The 17,185-nt window shown below is 33.5% G+C and overlaps 1 protein-coding gene across 3 annotated transcripts in view; it reads right to left on the bottom strand.

The window, feature by feature from the left end:
• Positions 1-1,243: 1,243 nt before the first annotated feature.
• The window catches only part of LOC126836837 (serine/threonine-protein kinase BRSK2), a 56,104-nt gene continuing 40,162 nt past the window's right edge, over positions 1,244-17,185 (bottom strand). The window contains exons 8-15 of one of the 3 annotated variants that reach the window (XM_050570491.1): positions 16,939-17,157; positions 11,017-11,136; positions 10,244-10,476; positions 9,545-9,664; positions 9,306-9,478; positions 5,948-6,128; positions 5,143-5,321; positions 1,244-4,680 (exon numbers count right to left, since the gene is read on the bottom strand). In XM_050570491.1, coding sequence (XP_050426448.1) covers positions 4,393-4,680; positions 5,143-5,321; positions 5,948-6,128; positions 9,306-9,478; positions 9,545-9,664; positions 10,244-10,476; positions 11,017-11,136; positions 16,939-17,157 — 1,513 coding nt within the window. In that variant the 3' untranslated portion in view covers positions 1,244-4,392. The remainder of the gene's footprint in view (positions 4,681-5,142; positions 5,322-5,947; positions 6,129-9,305; positions 9,479-9,544; positions 9,665-10,243; positions 10,477-11,016; positions 11,137-16,938; positions 17,158-17,185) is intronic. The other 2 variants (XM_050570492.1, XM_050570493.1) reach the window with 2 other exon arrangements.

Raw genomic sequence — 17,185 nt, 5'->3', positions numbered from 1 at the left:
CTAGCCCATGTTCAAATAAAAATGTTTAATATATAAATGCTTATTTTTCTGTATACTATTCATACGAAGATTTAGTTATTAAATATAAAGTCAACAACACCATATTTTAGTCATATTTTGAACTTGTCTCAAAATTAAATTATTTATTCTAAATAGAATACTTAAAAAAATACACATAAACATAACATCTATTTGTAAAATTTTGACTCTGTAGAAGTATAAGATTTGGTGTGTTACATGTCCGTGCAATATTTTAGTTGTAAAAACTTATATCAACAATCTCTTGAAAACTGAAATATTGTTTTGAATTTACTCCTTCAAACAACCTCACTTACACTAGTACCTTGACAAAAGTATGGGCCACAGTAATGACGTTGCCGATGTAAATAAGTAGGCTAGAATCAAAACTTAATTTTTTTCAAAAAATACAAAAAAGTGGGAGAGGGTTTTCCTGGACAACGAAAAAATCTACTACGTTATTTTGAAGTAGTTTGGAACGGAAAACTCAACTTTGCCATTGAAATGTTGCAAATTTTAGTCAATACATTTAAATACATTTTTTTTCTAGAATGAAGTTTGGAACATGTGAGTTTTGATAAGAACTCAAATGAAGTATGTGAGTTTTGACACCAAAAGGTAAAAAAATCAGATAAAACAAAAAAATTGTCGGTACGTTCACAAAATTAAAGAATGAAAATCTTTAAAACATCTTAATAATATTTAAAATTTAAATCATAATGGCTCTCTTAAAATCTAATAAATATAAATGTTTTATAGTTATTTGGGTTAAAAATAGTTCAACATCAAAACTTACACGTTCCAGTGGAACTTGAGTTTTGACTCTAGCCTACTCATATTTTGTTTATATATTATCTTAGTTTTTGTATTATCTTGAAATAGAAATAAAAACTCAACTTTAAGTAAATTTCGGTGTCGTTTAAGATAAAATTTGGATAAACCTTGTGTATATGTGTGTACTTAAAGAGCTGCAAAATGTTTGTAATGTTCAATGTTGTATAATACAAGCGCTTGTTTAGAATAATAACACAACCCGTTTCATCATCAACAAGGGTAATTTGTATTTGTAAATTTTTATCTTGTTTACAACCGGACTTAGTACAGTAAAAATACAATACAATACAATACAGTATATTATAATACATTAGTAATGGTATATATATATATATATATATATGTAATCGTTAATATATATGTATAATAATTTTAGACAAAATTTCTCCAATGGTATATTTTACTACGTTACTTAGAAAACCGAGTGCTGTTTAATAGTTAAGCAAAAAAAAGTATAAAGCAAACGATTTTTTGTATTTTTGTTTTTAAATGTAAAACAACGAAAATAATAATACTAAAGACATGGAAATATAGGACCGAAGGGGGCAAAGACCAAAGTCTAATTGAATTTGAAACCACACAGTATTTATTTAATTTGTTACTTGCTTTTAAATATATTTAATTTATTTGCCTAGGTGATCGCCTTTTGTTTAAATAGGTAATATTTCCTAAACATAATGTATAGTAATTCTAACCGAAACAAACAATTGTGTAGGTACTTGATTTCCCATCAAAATAGGATTTTTAAATATTTGTTAGATATTAAAAAATGTTTTAATAATAAATTATTACAAAATTTTATATTATTTAAATACTTTTTCCTGTATGGTATAGAACCGCATTTCTGGGTTTTACAATGTTAAATTTATTTAAATTTAATTTGGGCAAAATCCGAATTTTTAATTAGGATATCGAAAATCCAATCCGGCTCTTTAACCCCTAAGTCTTTACATTCTATTTTAAAATTGTTTGGTTTGTGATTTTTTTTAAAATTCCACTAAATTCTGCTCCAATTTAACAATATAGTGTCCTAATTCTGTTTTTATAAAGCTTAACTCTTTTGAGTTTGTATCGCTAAAACAATATTTTCAATATGTAAAAAGTTTAAAATCGACAATTTTATAAATCATTTTACTAAAAAATTTGGCGTGGCCTTAGAGGATTTAATGGAGAGCCAACTTACCTACTTACGCCACTTTCGGTCTATAAGTCTTATAAATGATGAGTATATTTATTATGTCTATTCATGAAGTATTTAAAACGGCATTATGCAACAATATCGACCGTCAACCCTTTAAAACTTAGGCACGGGTAAAAAGTGTCTCATAAAAAAATATGATATAGTTGGCGGGGAGGGCATCGAGTTATTTATTATTTTTCATCTTAGTAAGTCCCTGCAATAAATGGAGAAAACCGTACTTAAGTACGTAATCAAAACGACATCGTTTAAATTCCTAGGAAATTTGCTCAAACAGACTTGCCTTAACCTATTATTCAGTAATAATATGATTACATATGTATATACTATAATAATTGTTATGTGATTTAGAAATTCGCTCAGGAAAAACGTTTCGAAAAGCATACTCTCCCTATAGGTTACATTAGATTATAATTGTTCTTAATAATTTAAATAATAAGATAATGTAACTAATTTACATTTTTATTTTTAATATTTAAATGTTTGATTTTGTATACACAAAAAAAAAATGTACGTTAAGGACAAACAATAATACAATACGAGTATAGGTATAATTAATAAAAAAAAAAACAAAGATCACAGTGCAAATTTTGTTTAAAAATAAAACAAAAGAACAAGTAAAATATAATAATATATTTTGTTATAACAATCAAATATCAGCCATTAAGCTTTTATGTTTTGCGACTAGCTAAAAAAATAACTTCAGTTTTAATAATAATAATAATTAGGCTAAGAGAGATCTCCGCTGCGACGGCGGTTGACGCTAAGGAAAATGCGAAGGAAACGAAAATATAATATAAATATAATGTATAAATATTTTAAATAGCTAAGATTCAAGAATAAAGAAGCGTTCCACCGGTAAAGCGACCAAAAAGTCTATTCGTTTTAATTTACAATTAAATTACTTAAACGCCAAAAAAAAAAAATTTAACCCTTAAAAATAGATCATTTAAGATTATATATGTATGTATTTTTTTTACACTATTTTTCGTGCCCGCCAGCGTTTTTTCGTATAATATTCAATCAAAAATGTATAATAATAATAATACATAACATATTGTTAAACCAACTTTTTGGGGGTATTTTGCTTGGTGTACTAAACCTATATATACATAAATTGTCTAGAACATATACGGTATCAACGTAGTAATAGGCTTAGAGATCACAATGCTAGTATCATATTTTCTGTAAAAGGAGCGCAAAAATAGGTCTCCGCTAGTATAGTATACTTAACATAATAATTAATACTCTTATCGATAATCTTATTTACCGTAATTTCTATTTAAGTACTATTCCTGCGCTATGTCGGTTACGCATAATAATATAATATTATTTCAATTATTAAATAGTTTTATTATAATATTTTAACGGTAGCTACTGAACACATATTACTTACCGTTTTGCACTGTATATTAATAATCGTTTAATTTACTTATATAATACGCAACGTAATATTATGGACTTATCGTTTAGGTAACAATGGATTATGGATTAGTAATATGCCCCAACAAACATCATCAACAACAACAGCGCAAGTACGATAATGAAGTCTAGGTATTATAATATTATTTTTACACTAGGCAAGTAGATGAACGTTAACGCCAAATGCCAAAAAATGCTTGGATTATATTAGATATAACAATGTTATTGTAGGGTAGAAAATAAACTTTTTTATATTTTGGATAACCACGTTAAGAAAATTGCACTTGTGCTCTTGTTGTCCGTCAAAGTATATTTTACAACACTAATAATACGAATTTTTATCGAATTGGGCACCGTTCAATGAGAGTTTGCACATCCTTTGATGGCCACGACCAGTTTGGCAGATGTGGCGGTGATCAGTTGTCGTTTCCATTGGTCGGGTCGAAGCGTTTTGAAAGATAATTATAAGATTAGATAAAATTGCACTCGGCAGCTTAAGAATTTCAACCATTTTGAAACTATCAAACATCTGTGACCGAATGTGAGCTGTGTTTTGTTGATTGGACTTGCTGTATACTTAACCGGACCACCGGAGACGACAACCTAACCGACCACGACAAATCTCTGTAGAACATCAAACTTAGCTTTTACAGTAATCAATAAATCATACATAACACGGTAGATGATCGTTTATGAGCGTCGTACGAAGATCAACCATTTAAAATAAAGTAACATACTGTATTTACATAAACGATTTATAAGTCTATTTTTCTTGGGCTGGAAAACGATGCGGCGGGTATGCACCGTTGGATACCTATGACCTACGCCTATTTGTCTATCACTTCGGTCGGTTGTTATTATCGAAAAATATCTATTCAACTAAACACAAACGCGGGAAGTGTTTTTCAGCATTATGTCGATCAAGAACCGGACGATCGACGGCTGTCGGTCGGTTTCGAATCGCTTTTGGGCAGTAGTAGTTGCTGTTCGGCCGAGCTGTTGCTGCTGCTGGCTCTGCAGACAATGCTCGCTGACGAATCAGCTAAAGGAGACGTTTTGCCGGCCCCGTTGAACTGCGGGATGGGACCGACCTGCAAGCTGGTGCTGCGTCTCCTCGGCGGGTCCGTACCCTTACCGTCTGATTTTGAAATGCCACCGCCTCTGTTTGCCGTCAACCGGAGGTTCTTTTCGTCCCTGTCGGAATTTGCCTGCGCGGAAAACCGTTCCGCGACGGCGCACAATTAGCATATTAAAATATTCGGCAACAATCGACAGTATTACGCTGAGCACTGAACTCAATATATTGTGTAACGAGTATTGACAGATTGCAAAATATCCCGGCCTGGGAGGCAGCCATTTTGTGATACAAGTTTCATGTGAAAACGCTACGTTACTTTTCCATGATAGGTACCTTGTAAAAATGGGCATGACGTCCGCCGCATGGATTTGTCTTAATATACAAGTATAGGACCCGGGTACTTTTCTAATATCTACTCTTTTATCTCTTGATGACCCCCAGCGATTAGACATATCCATGTCGAAGAACAATAAACATCATGGACAAAACAAAAACTGTTCACAAAATGACGGCCTCCCACTAGTGGGCATTTCCATAAGCAGCAGACTCGTTTCGTATGTTGAGTTCAGTGATTCTACTGATGCATACTCACGCTTCTTATGCTCACGTAAGACGCGGCCAGCCTCTCCGACCCGTCCGAACCGCAGCTCGAGCTCTCCGATATGTCCCCGTTGAACTTTCTGCCGGCCCTGGGCGAAGGTGGCGGCGCTTTCCTGGCACACATCAGCTTCTGGATTTGTTCACAAACCCTCCGAAACCGGCGTATGTTACCTGCGGGATATTATCACAATCGTAGAAAAAGTTTATATGATTGCCTCAGAATGTTTATAGAAAAAAAGAAACCCCCAATAGTTATTCAATTGTTCTGATTTTACTCTGATAATTTACTACTTTATTATGTGTATTTTCTAGTTCCACTGAACTTGTTCAATATTGCCATCTGATTTCTCAAGCACCTAGACCGTCTTACTGTAGAAATAGATCGATATAACATTTTCGAGTTGACATTTTGATAGATCCAGTTAAGTGATGGATTTTGATGTCTAAATGTATTATTGCTCTACGTGGGATAGGATCAGGTAAGTGCTAAAAGCAACGGAAAGGAAAGACGATAACGATCGTTTGAGTATATTACGTCGAGAAGAGAAAACAAAACAGCAAACAATGTGAAAACCAAGTTCGTTACAGGAATCATCTGATGAAAGTAAAAAAAAAAGTGATAGGTACGTTTAAACGATCATAGAGTAGATAAATAAATTAATAGTATTGACTGACAAGAAAAAGTAGAAGGGACAGGGTGGTTTTTTATTATGAATGGATGCACAATAAACATTTTAACACTTAAGTAACTGCATAAAATATAAGTATTGATTGAATATAAATTATATTTTACTCACCAGTAAGCAGAGAAAATACAATTGCAAACAATGGTTCTCTTGATGGGTTCGAATTTGTGATGTCTGTGATGGCTATCTGAAAACGAACTTGCCTTTGGAACATGGCGGTGCTTCCTGATCCTTTCTTGTACTCGACGTGAAACGACACAGAGTTGATTAGTGTATGGCTCAACTCCGCTATCTAAAATGACAACATGCATATTATGTTAGTTTACAATTGCCAGAAATGGTATCTAGACAGATATTACAGTAAAGCGCATGTATATAATTTAAAATTCAAATGCACTTCTACTTCATATCAACACTAGTTATGTTTACTTTCAAAATGGTTCTAATGATTACTAAAATAATTAAAAGAAATTGTCTTGCGTGGTAATGATTACAATGGAAGTGAAGCTAAAGACTTAAACGCTTACCCAGTAGTCTGACAAAATATTTGAAGATTGTCTTAAATACTATTTTAGAAATTAATAAAATATACTACTAGCACAATAAAGGCTTTTAGTATTCACCTATATTTTTGTAAACAAAAGTTTTAGTATAAATTAACTCATTTACCCAAATTTGAATCTGTAAATTTAATATTAATATTTTTTGAATATGCAAATTGTCTAAGATACTGTGTTCACTGTGTCATACTAAAATTATGTTTCTTTTAATACATTCAATTATCGTCTAAAATATACGATGAGCATCCCATTTCAACATCAAAATTTTTCGTTTGTTTCAATTTACATATATTTTATATTATTCATTATTGAATATGCTCAAAAAGCGTTTACTTTTACAATTCTTCTAAAGTAAGAGTTACATTTCTAAACTGATACAATAATTTGTTAATATATCTAAAACAATTTAAATCGATATACAACAAAAAATATGTTTACGAAATTAAATTTTGTCTACAAAACTGCTCTTTAACCCAAAAAAGTTGATAATAATTTTTAAATCAGCTACCCCAAAAACATAGAAGTCAGTAAAAAAAAAAACATTGCTTTCGAAATAAATTTTTTTAAAAAATTAAAAAAAAAAACATCTCTGCAACATTTAAAAAAAGAAGTTGATATTAAAAAATATGTCGAATTTGCAAGTTTTTTAGAACTGTGGTATGAACTAACTAAAGGGGACTGTTTAATCACCTGACTTTCACTCGGTTAGTTTTGATGTTTTAACATAGAATGTAGGTTTAAATCCAGACAAGCCGAAAGCACCATTGAGACGACCACACTGTAGCTTTGGCCGTCACACCATTTGGCGTACAGGTGAGAATTTACAATAGCATTGCGTGTGTACACGCGGTACCTTTGTGGCCTTAAGGGGTGCGATCAAATATCCATTTTGAAAAACGACAGGGGAAGACAGACCCGGACGGTGTAGGGTATGCGGTTCGACTTGGGGACTCGGGACACGTGAGTTGTGTATACGAAAAGGGTAAATATGTACAGGGTAGCCGGAAGCGTACACACACGGGGTAGGTAGACACGGGACAGACTTCTAGTCAATTACTCGCCACAAAGGTACATTGTGTGTGCACACATGCAAGTACACCGGTACGCGTGCCGTTGCCATGGAAACTTTGGGTTTGAGCATTTTATACTACCGGAGTTGCAGCGGTTAGGCGTTTTCTCGTCACCCTTCACAACGAAATCCACTCGGTAAGCACACGTATACAATATGATAGTGTGTATACGCCGCCGCCATATCGAAGCTGTGGTGCATTTTAATTGCACGTTTTCGCCATGGCTGCGTACGGTACACACAAAGCGCACACCCGATATAACTTTTCGTCCCAACCGCAACCCTCGCGCTTTCGTTATAACAATCGTCGGGTTAACTCGAGTGCTTTTATTATTGTACCGAGGCCGTTCACTATACTGGTTCATAGTGATAACTATAAGCCAATCAATAACTTTAAAGATAATTTTGTCAAAAACGTATGTAAAACGTTACTACACTGTTGAATTTGTAATGTGTTGCAAATCAAATATTTTATACAACATTTATACAAATTTAATAACGTTTAACAAAATGTCTAAAACATGAAAAATGCATTTTTTTACCGATCATTTTCAAAAACAATATTTTGTTATATTATATTTAACACGTTTTTTTTCAAAACTTGTTTTCCTAATATTTATTTGTTAGTTACGTTTAAAAATGGAGTTAGTGTTACTTCTGATACTTGATTAATGTTCAAACAATTTTAAACCGGGTATATATTTTTTAACAATAACTAAGTTTTTGCATTTTCAAGTTTGCTAATGTTTTGGCGTTTTTTCAATATAAATTTTGCCGTCAAAAGATCTCTTCGCATTCCGCATCACATGCAATATGTTAAACATTTTTATTTGCTTTTTGGAAATGTGTGTTTAGATTAAATGAAATTCACTGCATAACATAATATGCATTAAAACTCGAATATATAAAATTTAGAGGTTTTGCATAACCACTTAGTAGTACCAATCAACAACTAAACCAGTTTATTTTGTACTTTTTGGTTGAACCGAATGATTTTGACCGATTAAAAAACAAAGAAAGTAAGTAAAATTTATTTATTTTCTATTTGGAAGTGATGCCTGTATATTTTTATTTTTATAAGCCCCAAAAAAGATTTTGATGGAAAAGTTCAGCGGTTGTAAGAAAAAATAAGAAATTTGGTTTTTTATATTTCAACTTGACAGTAAACAAAGTTTGTGAGCACATCCATCCATCATGGCCTTAAGTCAATAAGATTGTCTTGTCACCGACAATATCACACCGCGGATCGGCATTAGGGAATCAAATTACATAAGCCGTCTCGGATTTTATCTATTATTTGCTCCTCGAACGTATATACATAGGCCGATAAGATCGGTACCAAATAGCAATGCATCATAAACGTAAAAACCTATTTCGAATGGAATCGCATGGAAAAACACAATGGGCTAAGTACAGCTGGTGTTTGAATTTCGAACGCACTCCAGGACGTGCTCGCGTACGTCCCACTTGAGATTTCTAAGTCCTTTGTGTCTCGAGTTCGTAACGAGCTATTTCCTAGATGTAAATAATGAAAGTCGGCGAAGGAGAAACAAAGAAAGGCCCGAGATGAGTATTATAAACGCAAGTGCGCACTGCCTAAATACTCAAGTATGACAGAGTCGAGTGGAGGTAATAAAGCAGTTGTATGCGAATCATACGCTTCCGCTATATAAACAGCAGTTAATTTAACTCTAAACCTTAATTTTACAAATTATCAGCGTTCAGCCTCATCGACGAATGGTTAGCGTTAGCTAGGGTTAATTAAAAGGCAACGGGCCATCTGACTATTGTTGGTTATCATTTTCGAAGCATTTCTTCTAAACGGTAACCGAATGCTTACCGAAAGGAGAGCGTGTATCAAGTCAGCCTTGATGATGGACAGCGGTTTTCCGGTCATCAAAATGGTAAACGATTCGTCTTTTTCGGAAGCCAACAAGCTACCGAACCAGGATTTCTTTGTAATTTCTGGAGAAGCCGGCGGAGTTGGCCTGTACACATTATCCATTACATCAACTGAAACATACACATAGAAAACCACATGATACGTTGACAGATTCGATGGTGATGTCGACTACTTACGTTGTGGCTTGCGCCTGTGGAATCTGGGTGAACCCAAAACGCTATTTCGAATAGATGTCAGTCTGGATTTCCAATGGGTTTGGACATGCGACGGTGACTCTGGTGGCGTAGGTCCTACTGCTGTAAAAAGTACACATCATAAAAGAGACGATACATTCACCGATAAAAAGTTACATATTATCTTTCATATTCTAGTCATTGATCTAATTAAGCTTCCAAAACTTCTGTACTCTCATCCACTAAATCCGCGTTGTTAACAAACAATAGGCACCGATCTTCAGCACCCTATAACTTAGTAAGTTCATCCGTTGCTAAGAAAAAACAAATATGGACTTGACGAACACCTTATGTCTTATGTTTCTTCACACACACTCTTAACTATAGTTTTTGCTCCTTCATACATATCCTATACTACTTTTATACACATTCTTGAGATACTTTTCTCTTCAGAACTGTCTGTGATACCTGTCACAATGATATGCGTCTTTTCCAAGTCTAGTTGAAAATATGATAAACTAGAACCAAGAGTCGACTATGGCGTGGTCGAATCAAGACGATTGTGTCTTGATCAATCACAGTTGAGTGCACAGAGTTTATGAAGAAGATGATTTTGATTTGTCGACCTTAAACCTCGATTATTATAATAAAATATGCGTGCACGATAACTGCTGTTCTAGTATTAACTGGTTTTACTCTTACTTGACGGATGGTTGGTGTCGACTTTCGACTGTTTGGCGTGATGCACAGGTGACGGCGGAACAACCGGCAAGGATCGCACTGCACTTACTCCTACCGTTTCCATGCTGCTGTTGCTGCCGCCACTGCTGTTGGGCTGACTGTGAGTCGTGTAAGACCCGTGCGACGAACTTGGAGGTGGTTTAGACGGGCCCTTGTAGTTGTGGTTTAGGTAACGGTAATTTGAGCTGTTCGACCTGTAATTTAACGCGAAATTCGATGACTCTCAAAGTCAGTCGATACCCATCTTGGAGCGGACTAAACGAGTGCTTGTCACAAGCTATACAATCACAAAACCATTGGTTTTTATAACGAATGCTATTGAGTTCGGGCTGTGATATGCCTACGGTAATACGTTCAATCAATTACTTCACCACCGCAATTATTTGAACCCCGTAGCATTCATTTGAATGAATTTATATTTATGCGATTTGTCAACGAGCAACTCGTCTAGTTCACTCAACTTTGAGTATTTATTTATTTATCTTCTTAGAGTTTTCCCTAGGACTATATAAATCACTCCAGTTCCCTGGGCTATAAATTACCCCAGTCATGGACAAAGAAGAGGTGGAATTAAGTTATTCGTCCGTGAATGGGGTAAAGTGAAGAACAAACTTCTCAAACGACTCAAGCGGTCGGGGTTAAAAAAAACACGTAGTTCATATTTTAATAGACCTGTAGTTCCTTTTCCCTTTAAAGAAATGGTAGACAAGTAGATACTGTGTTATGAGACTTACCTATACGGCAAGGGCGATAAGATACCGGCCAACGTCGACGAGCCGTCCATTCCAGTACTCAAGTTGCCGCTGGTCGAGGCCCCGTTGTTGTAACTGCCTCTTCTGAAGTAAACGCGATTCCTAAAAAGCAAATTAACTGAATTATATCTGTTTTACAATAGGCTGGAAAGGTTTTATAAGACTCTAGAGGTCAACCGGATAATGCACTCTGATTTTTGGGGGACGTTACTTTACTACGGTTATGATGTACGATAATAGTATTCTAATTGTAAGTAATAATAATAATAATATAATTAAACATAATATAAAACCTACGATTTGTATGATTTCAAGAACAAAATATTTTTTACACTGACGACCCTATAAAAGCAAAACGTATGAAAGTTTCTGTAATATGACATTATGTTATCAATTCTATTCTCTTTAGACTCGGATTGATTTTGTTTAATTTAGCGCCAAGTAAGTATGCGAGGGTTATTTCAAAGCGTGGTCCACAAATAAATTAATAACCCGGTTCATTACCAGTCGCTACGTTATTGTATAGTTTTTAGTATATTAACCGCGATTACAACGGCCATAAGACATAAGTTAAACTGCCATGTTAAATCTAAATAAATACTGTGTTTCAGTTTGAAATAGTGCTGTTATTTTTTCTTAATTAATTCAAAGACAGCAGTATACACTAACAAAATTTAAACTAACCTAACTCAAATAAATCGCATTAACAATCGGGATGGGTTAGGTCAGGGACGACCTACTGGGAAACATCTTTACAAAGAACACCATGTTAGATTACTACGAAAACTCTCCGCTGCTCTGAAAATCCGTTAATAGAAATTTCGCCGAATAATTTAATTAACAGGCGCCGTTCGCCTTAGATGATTAAATTAAAAGCGATTAAGTAAAACAATACAATGAAAATCATCCATTGTCGGCAAGAGATGAAGTGAAGACTTAAGTCGTTGTCGCACAATATTAACCAACGAGTCCGACCTACTGTATATTATTATTATTATAGTTAAACCTAATATACCTACTAAAAAAAGAAATTTTGAGTTAAGTTGATACTTTGGTGGTGTTATAACCCAGTCATGTCACTTATAACATGAAAACTTTCTTGAAAACCAACTTCATTATACAAAATGTGCAATATCGAAAATTAATCTGTCGCTAGTCGCTTTCCATTCTTGTGATTTTAAACAAGCATCCTAAAGGATGGTGATATCATTTTTTTTTATTGTTATATAATTATTGAAAATTTAAATTTGAGTGTGCAAATTATTTAGTTATCGTACTATACAATCTGTATTATACAATTCAATAGAGCCTAAAATCGTTCACCAATCCTCTCCCAAACCTTCATTTGTTGTTATATTCTTTTTTTTCAAATTTCCATAAGACTTTTAGATTTGGTGCATGGCTTATAGATAAGGTATTGTTATATTGTTTATAATATAATATAGGGCTGTCGATTGGACACCGCCTTATTTATTAAATATTTTTTAGTCTGGATCCATGACAACTTTTAAACCACTGGACCTATTTTGTAGTGTAGCCGATCCCTAGATCACAAATTATCCACCACCCAAATAACTAAAAATTTGAAAAGTTCACGTCTCCCTTTAAATATTGAAATTGGTCTCATGATTGCACCACAGTAGCAAAGAAAAGTTTTAAAAATGTAGGTTTGTAAAACGTTTAACTGTTTTGCAGTGGTAATGAATGGCAAATAAAATATTTATGAAATAATACAAACTATTTTGTGTGTTTTTTTTTATGTTTTAACCGTTTGTTTAACTTACTTCTCAAAAATTATACTAAAAAAAAAAAAACCAATCGCTATATCAATTTTAAATATTGACAATTACTGTAGGCTTGTAAGACTCGTCTGGAGTTAACTAGACATTAGGGACACCCTGTACAACTTTTATACTCAGCCTATTGGTACGTTTATGAGTAATTTAACCTTCCTTACGCGTATTATGCTCTTGTGGATAAAGACCAAGGAAAGAAGTACAGCTGTAATTATAAATAATGTAACAATACCACACCGGCCCCGCTACCGCCTTGGTTCGGCTTTCTTTCAACGCCATCCAAATTGGATTATAAAATATAATACGGCAGAAGGGTTATGAATATTAATTATTTTCCATAGTCCGGGCATTAAGACGACTACAGCGAAGTTATTAAAATAAGTCATGATGCGTCCCGTTTACAAATTTCCACCGACCGAATCGACCACCGTCGCAAAGAATATATTAAATTTCAACAATCAACACGCAAAAGAGAAAGAAAGATAATTAAATTCATTTATTCGCCTTAGTATTTTTTTTTTTTCAAGAAACGGTTCCAAGAAATGTAGTAAAAATAAAAGGTTACATTTAAATAATTCAAATCGTCAATGCTCCGAGCGTTAATATATTAAACTGATGTCATTGGTTTTCTTTTGACAGATGGAATTGTCACTTGCTTATATTATTATGTATTTTTCCGAGGAATGAAAAACGCGCTTTCTTTCTGATTTTTATTTCATTGAAAAAAATGTAATAACGTTTTCAGGGTCGTCTCGTTTTGTCCGCTCAACCGAATAACAGATAATAAAGGTAAAACAACTTCAGTGGAGGGATGAATAGGGAAGGAGGCTCAACCTTTGCAATATTACCCTATTGTTTGTGAAGCTTGTCGACAATGAGCCGGGACAAGGTGACACGAACGGAGAATGAAAAATCTAAAAGTCTTGTAAAATGTGAATATTTATTTTTCACTTGTCAGGTGTAGTTTTGGATTAGTCATTCGTAGCAATCATTTACTATCTTAACATAATATATGTTCAAATAACCAATAGCTAAATTGTACACATTCAAGTTATTTACAACTGAAGTAAAACTGTTTGATGTTGCAAAGGGAATCAGAAAGCTGAAAAGATAGGGCCTAGTTATCAATTTTTTAAAAAGCTTTATTCAACTTTAAGATGCTAAGAAAAGATATACCACAAAAATTTAATCTTGTTTGCAGTGCCATTGATATTTTTTGTTCTCGTAAATTTTTAAAATAAATTTTGAATTGGTCCGATTCGACACGCCGACCAGTTGTTAAAGAAAAATTCAGTTTGAACTTTTAAGTGCTGACAAACAAGAGAAATAAAAGAGCGATACAATTGTTAAACAAACCTAATAGATTTCGTGACCACACACTAACAAACATATTATGTTTCTGAATCAATATAAAGCAAATTTGAATTATTTGAAGTAAAAGGGGTTTAGGTGAGATTATAGTGGTTAACAAGCAGTAATAATTACGTTACATTATTAAAATAATAACAGGGCGCTCTTGTTCGTTTGACATAATCACAGTACACTTTTTTATTTGTCATGCTATTCGGAGGCGTGTCCAAATGGCGAGTAAATCTGATAGGCTTTGGTCTGTCTTGTTTTTAATTGAGCTCGAATTAAATGGTAATAAAAAAATTATATTTTGAACTAATTTTGTAATTCTAAAAAGTATAAAACGAATTTGTTGCAAACTGTAGTATGAATATATAATATTTTTAATAATAAACACTCAATGACTAGGGTTTTAATTTCATTTAATAGAAACAGAAATAATACTGAATATTAAACATTTGATATTGTATTTCATAACATTTAACCATAATATTCAAATTATAACTTTATAGTCCAGCATACCTGCTTTCAGTTAAAATTTAAACATTAAGAGAGAAAAAATATGTATTACATTTTGAGGACCTCATACAGTAAGTATACTATGATTATTTCCTTATACATCATTTTTCTTTGTTTCCAAGTTAGCGTCTTACGCTTTGCAGTTATTAAAATAATAGGCGATAAATCATTTTGTACACTACCGAAAACGTTAAATCTTTAATCGTATTATAATATAATAAGTATTATGCATGCCCAGGCGTTTGCGGCTGAGTGTGCTTAAAAAACACAGTGGGACTCCTCTTCGCCAAAAAGTCCTTTCGGGGAAAAGAGCTGGAAAATGGGACAATTGATCTTGAAGATATATTTTTATAGCATAATTTAGTTCTGCTTGGAAACCGATTAAATTATAATGAAATGCAGTAAAATGTGCTGAAAATTAACATTTACCCATTATATACAGTCTGTAGATCAAAAAGTAAGTTCAAGTATACAATTGAAAAAAAAAACCGACAAATCATCTTCAAAATTGATAAATTGTTCAACTTGGAATTATAATACGATTTAACTTTCCAAAAAAAGTTTCGATTTGTTTGGAGTACGCTGTATATGTAAGGGCTGCCTTTAAAACAAATAAAATATTATTAACCCAGAAAACAATGAAGACTTATAAATGTAAAATGTATCAATCATCATTGAGGTTTTATATCAGCGAAATAATCAGACATGGGTAAAGTACTTTTGCGAACCTACCATTTAACACTTGAACCATAAAATACAAACTACAAAATGCACAATGACCAAGTATTAAAATTAAAAACTACTGAAATATACTATAGAAATTATTCGACAGGAGGGGACTGCTGGTTAACTTTAAACCTCTATTGAATTCCGCCGCAATAATTTAAGTGCCTCGAATCCAAGATCGAATTAACTAAAACTTTGTCGACGCTTTCTCGTGACCAAGCCACTAAACTCGGGTAGTGTTGTAACGTTCGCTACAAGTAACCACACAAATGGGAGTTTATGCATAGCGGATAGTGGTACAGAGCACACCTGGCACACAGAAACGGTCATAAATTATCGGGCAGACTATGAGTTGCTAAACTTACACTGAAGTAAGCACAATATGCGCGTTACTAAATGCGGCATAAAATGTCCTACAAATAGTATATTATTATAAATCATGACACTTTGTTGATTTCAAAATGCGCGCTATTGGGTTGTAAGCAGCCTTGCCTCGGTTCAAGGATGTAATAACGCTTAAGAAAAACAGAGAAATCTACATAAAACATCAATTTTATTTTGGCAGTCGCCCCATTGGAACGCGTCCCATCTATATAAGTATCAGTCACACCTAAGTTCTGAGTAACGTTAAAGTGTCCAAGGCGTTTTCTGGGAAGTGGAAAATTATTCGAAATCATAAATAATTCCTCTTCTACTCTTAACACCCGTGTTGAGAAATGTAAGAAAATCATTTTTGTGAATCAGACAATTCGGCGACGCTGTTAAGACGTCAACGGCAAAACTCATATCAATTTGTACGACATTTTAATAAACATCATGTAACGGTTTTAGTAATAAATCAGTTACGAATTGGTAGGTATAACTTAATAAAGCTTAACTCTAAATACTTCCTAATGGTCAATTTTTTCGCATTTGATTAACACGGGAAGTCATAATTTTTTATTAAAACATTTTTGACAACTTGAAAAGTAATCAACTGGAAAAATACCATATTTCATTTTTACCAGATTACTTTTTTTTTTTTAAAGAATTTTTCTAATCATATACAAAATCTTTCACTAGGGAATATGCCCGACAACCCCCACAAATAGCTAAAAAGGAAGTGGTGCCTTGATTTCCTCTCCCCTTAAGTAAGAATCAAAACCCATAAGAGTGCCGTCAGTCGGCGGCTTCTTTTTTCCAAGCTTCCATTGTCTACAAATCACTTGTGTCATCATGTATTATATAACTTATTGTACTAATCTTGTATAGACTGGATGTTTCAAAAAGAGAGAAAAAAAAAGATATCTTGATGACCTTTTAGTTTTTATCAATTCAATTTTATCCTACTCAACATGACTCAAGCAGAATGGGTCAATTAGTTATGTTTCAAAAATAATGTTATCCATACAAAACGTATTGCCCGGTCCGCTGAAACTGATGGTAAATACTATTATGTTTATAGTATTTTTTCTGGGAAATTTCAATCACAAACGGATGGGAACTCGAATAAATATAAATGGTCAGAACTTACTGTAATATCTGTCTGCGAGGCGTTGCAGGTGAACCGGCGCTGATCTGTGAGAAATTGGTGTCGATGTCGTCGATCATTTTACACTTGTCCACCCTCTTTTTGGGCGGGTCGAAAGTGTAATTGCAAGAATTTTTCACCACAGTCGAGTCGTCGTCGTTTGCTGGTCGTCGTTTTTTCCGTTCGAGTAACAGAAAGTATATTACTTTTTCTGTATTATGTCTGGAGGCAAAAACACAATATTAAACAA

Source organism: Adelges cooleyi, unplaced genomic scaffold, assembly GCF_023614345.1.
Source record: "Adelges cooleyi isolate 19-005CV unplaced genomic scaffold, UGA_ACOO_1.1 ACOO_flye_CR_arks_rails_tigmint_CR_PRNA_247, whole genome shotgun sequence".
NCBI lineage: Eukaryota > Metazoa > Arthropoda > Insecta > Hemiptera > Adelgidae > Adelges > Adelges cooleyi.
The sequence above is the reverse complement of the archived record's forward strand: the minus strand, read 5'-3'. Positions and strand labels throughout refer to the sequence as shown.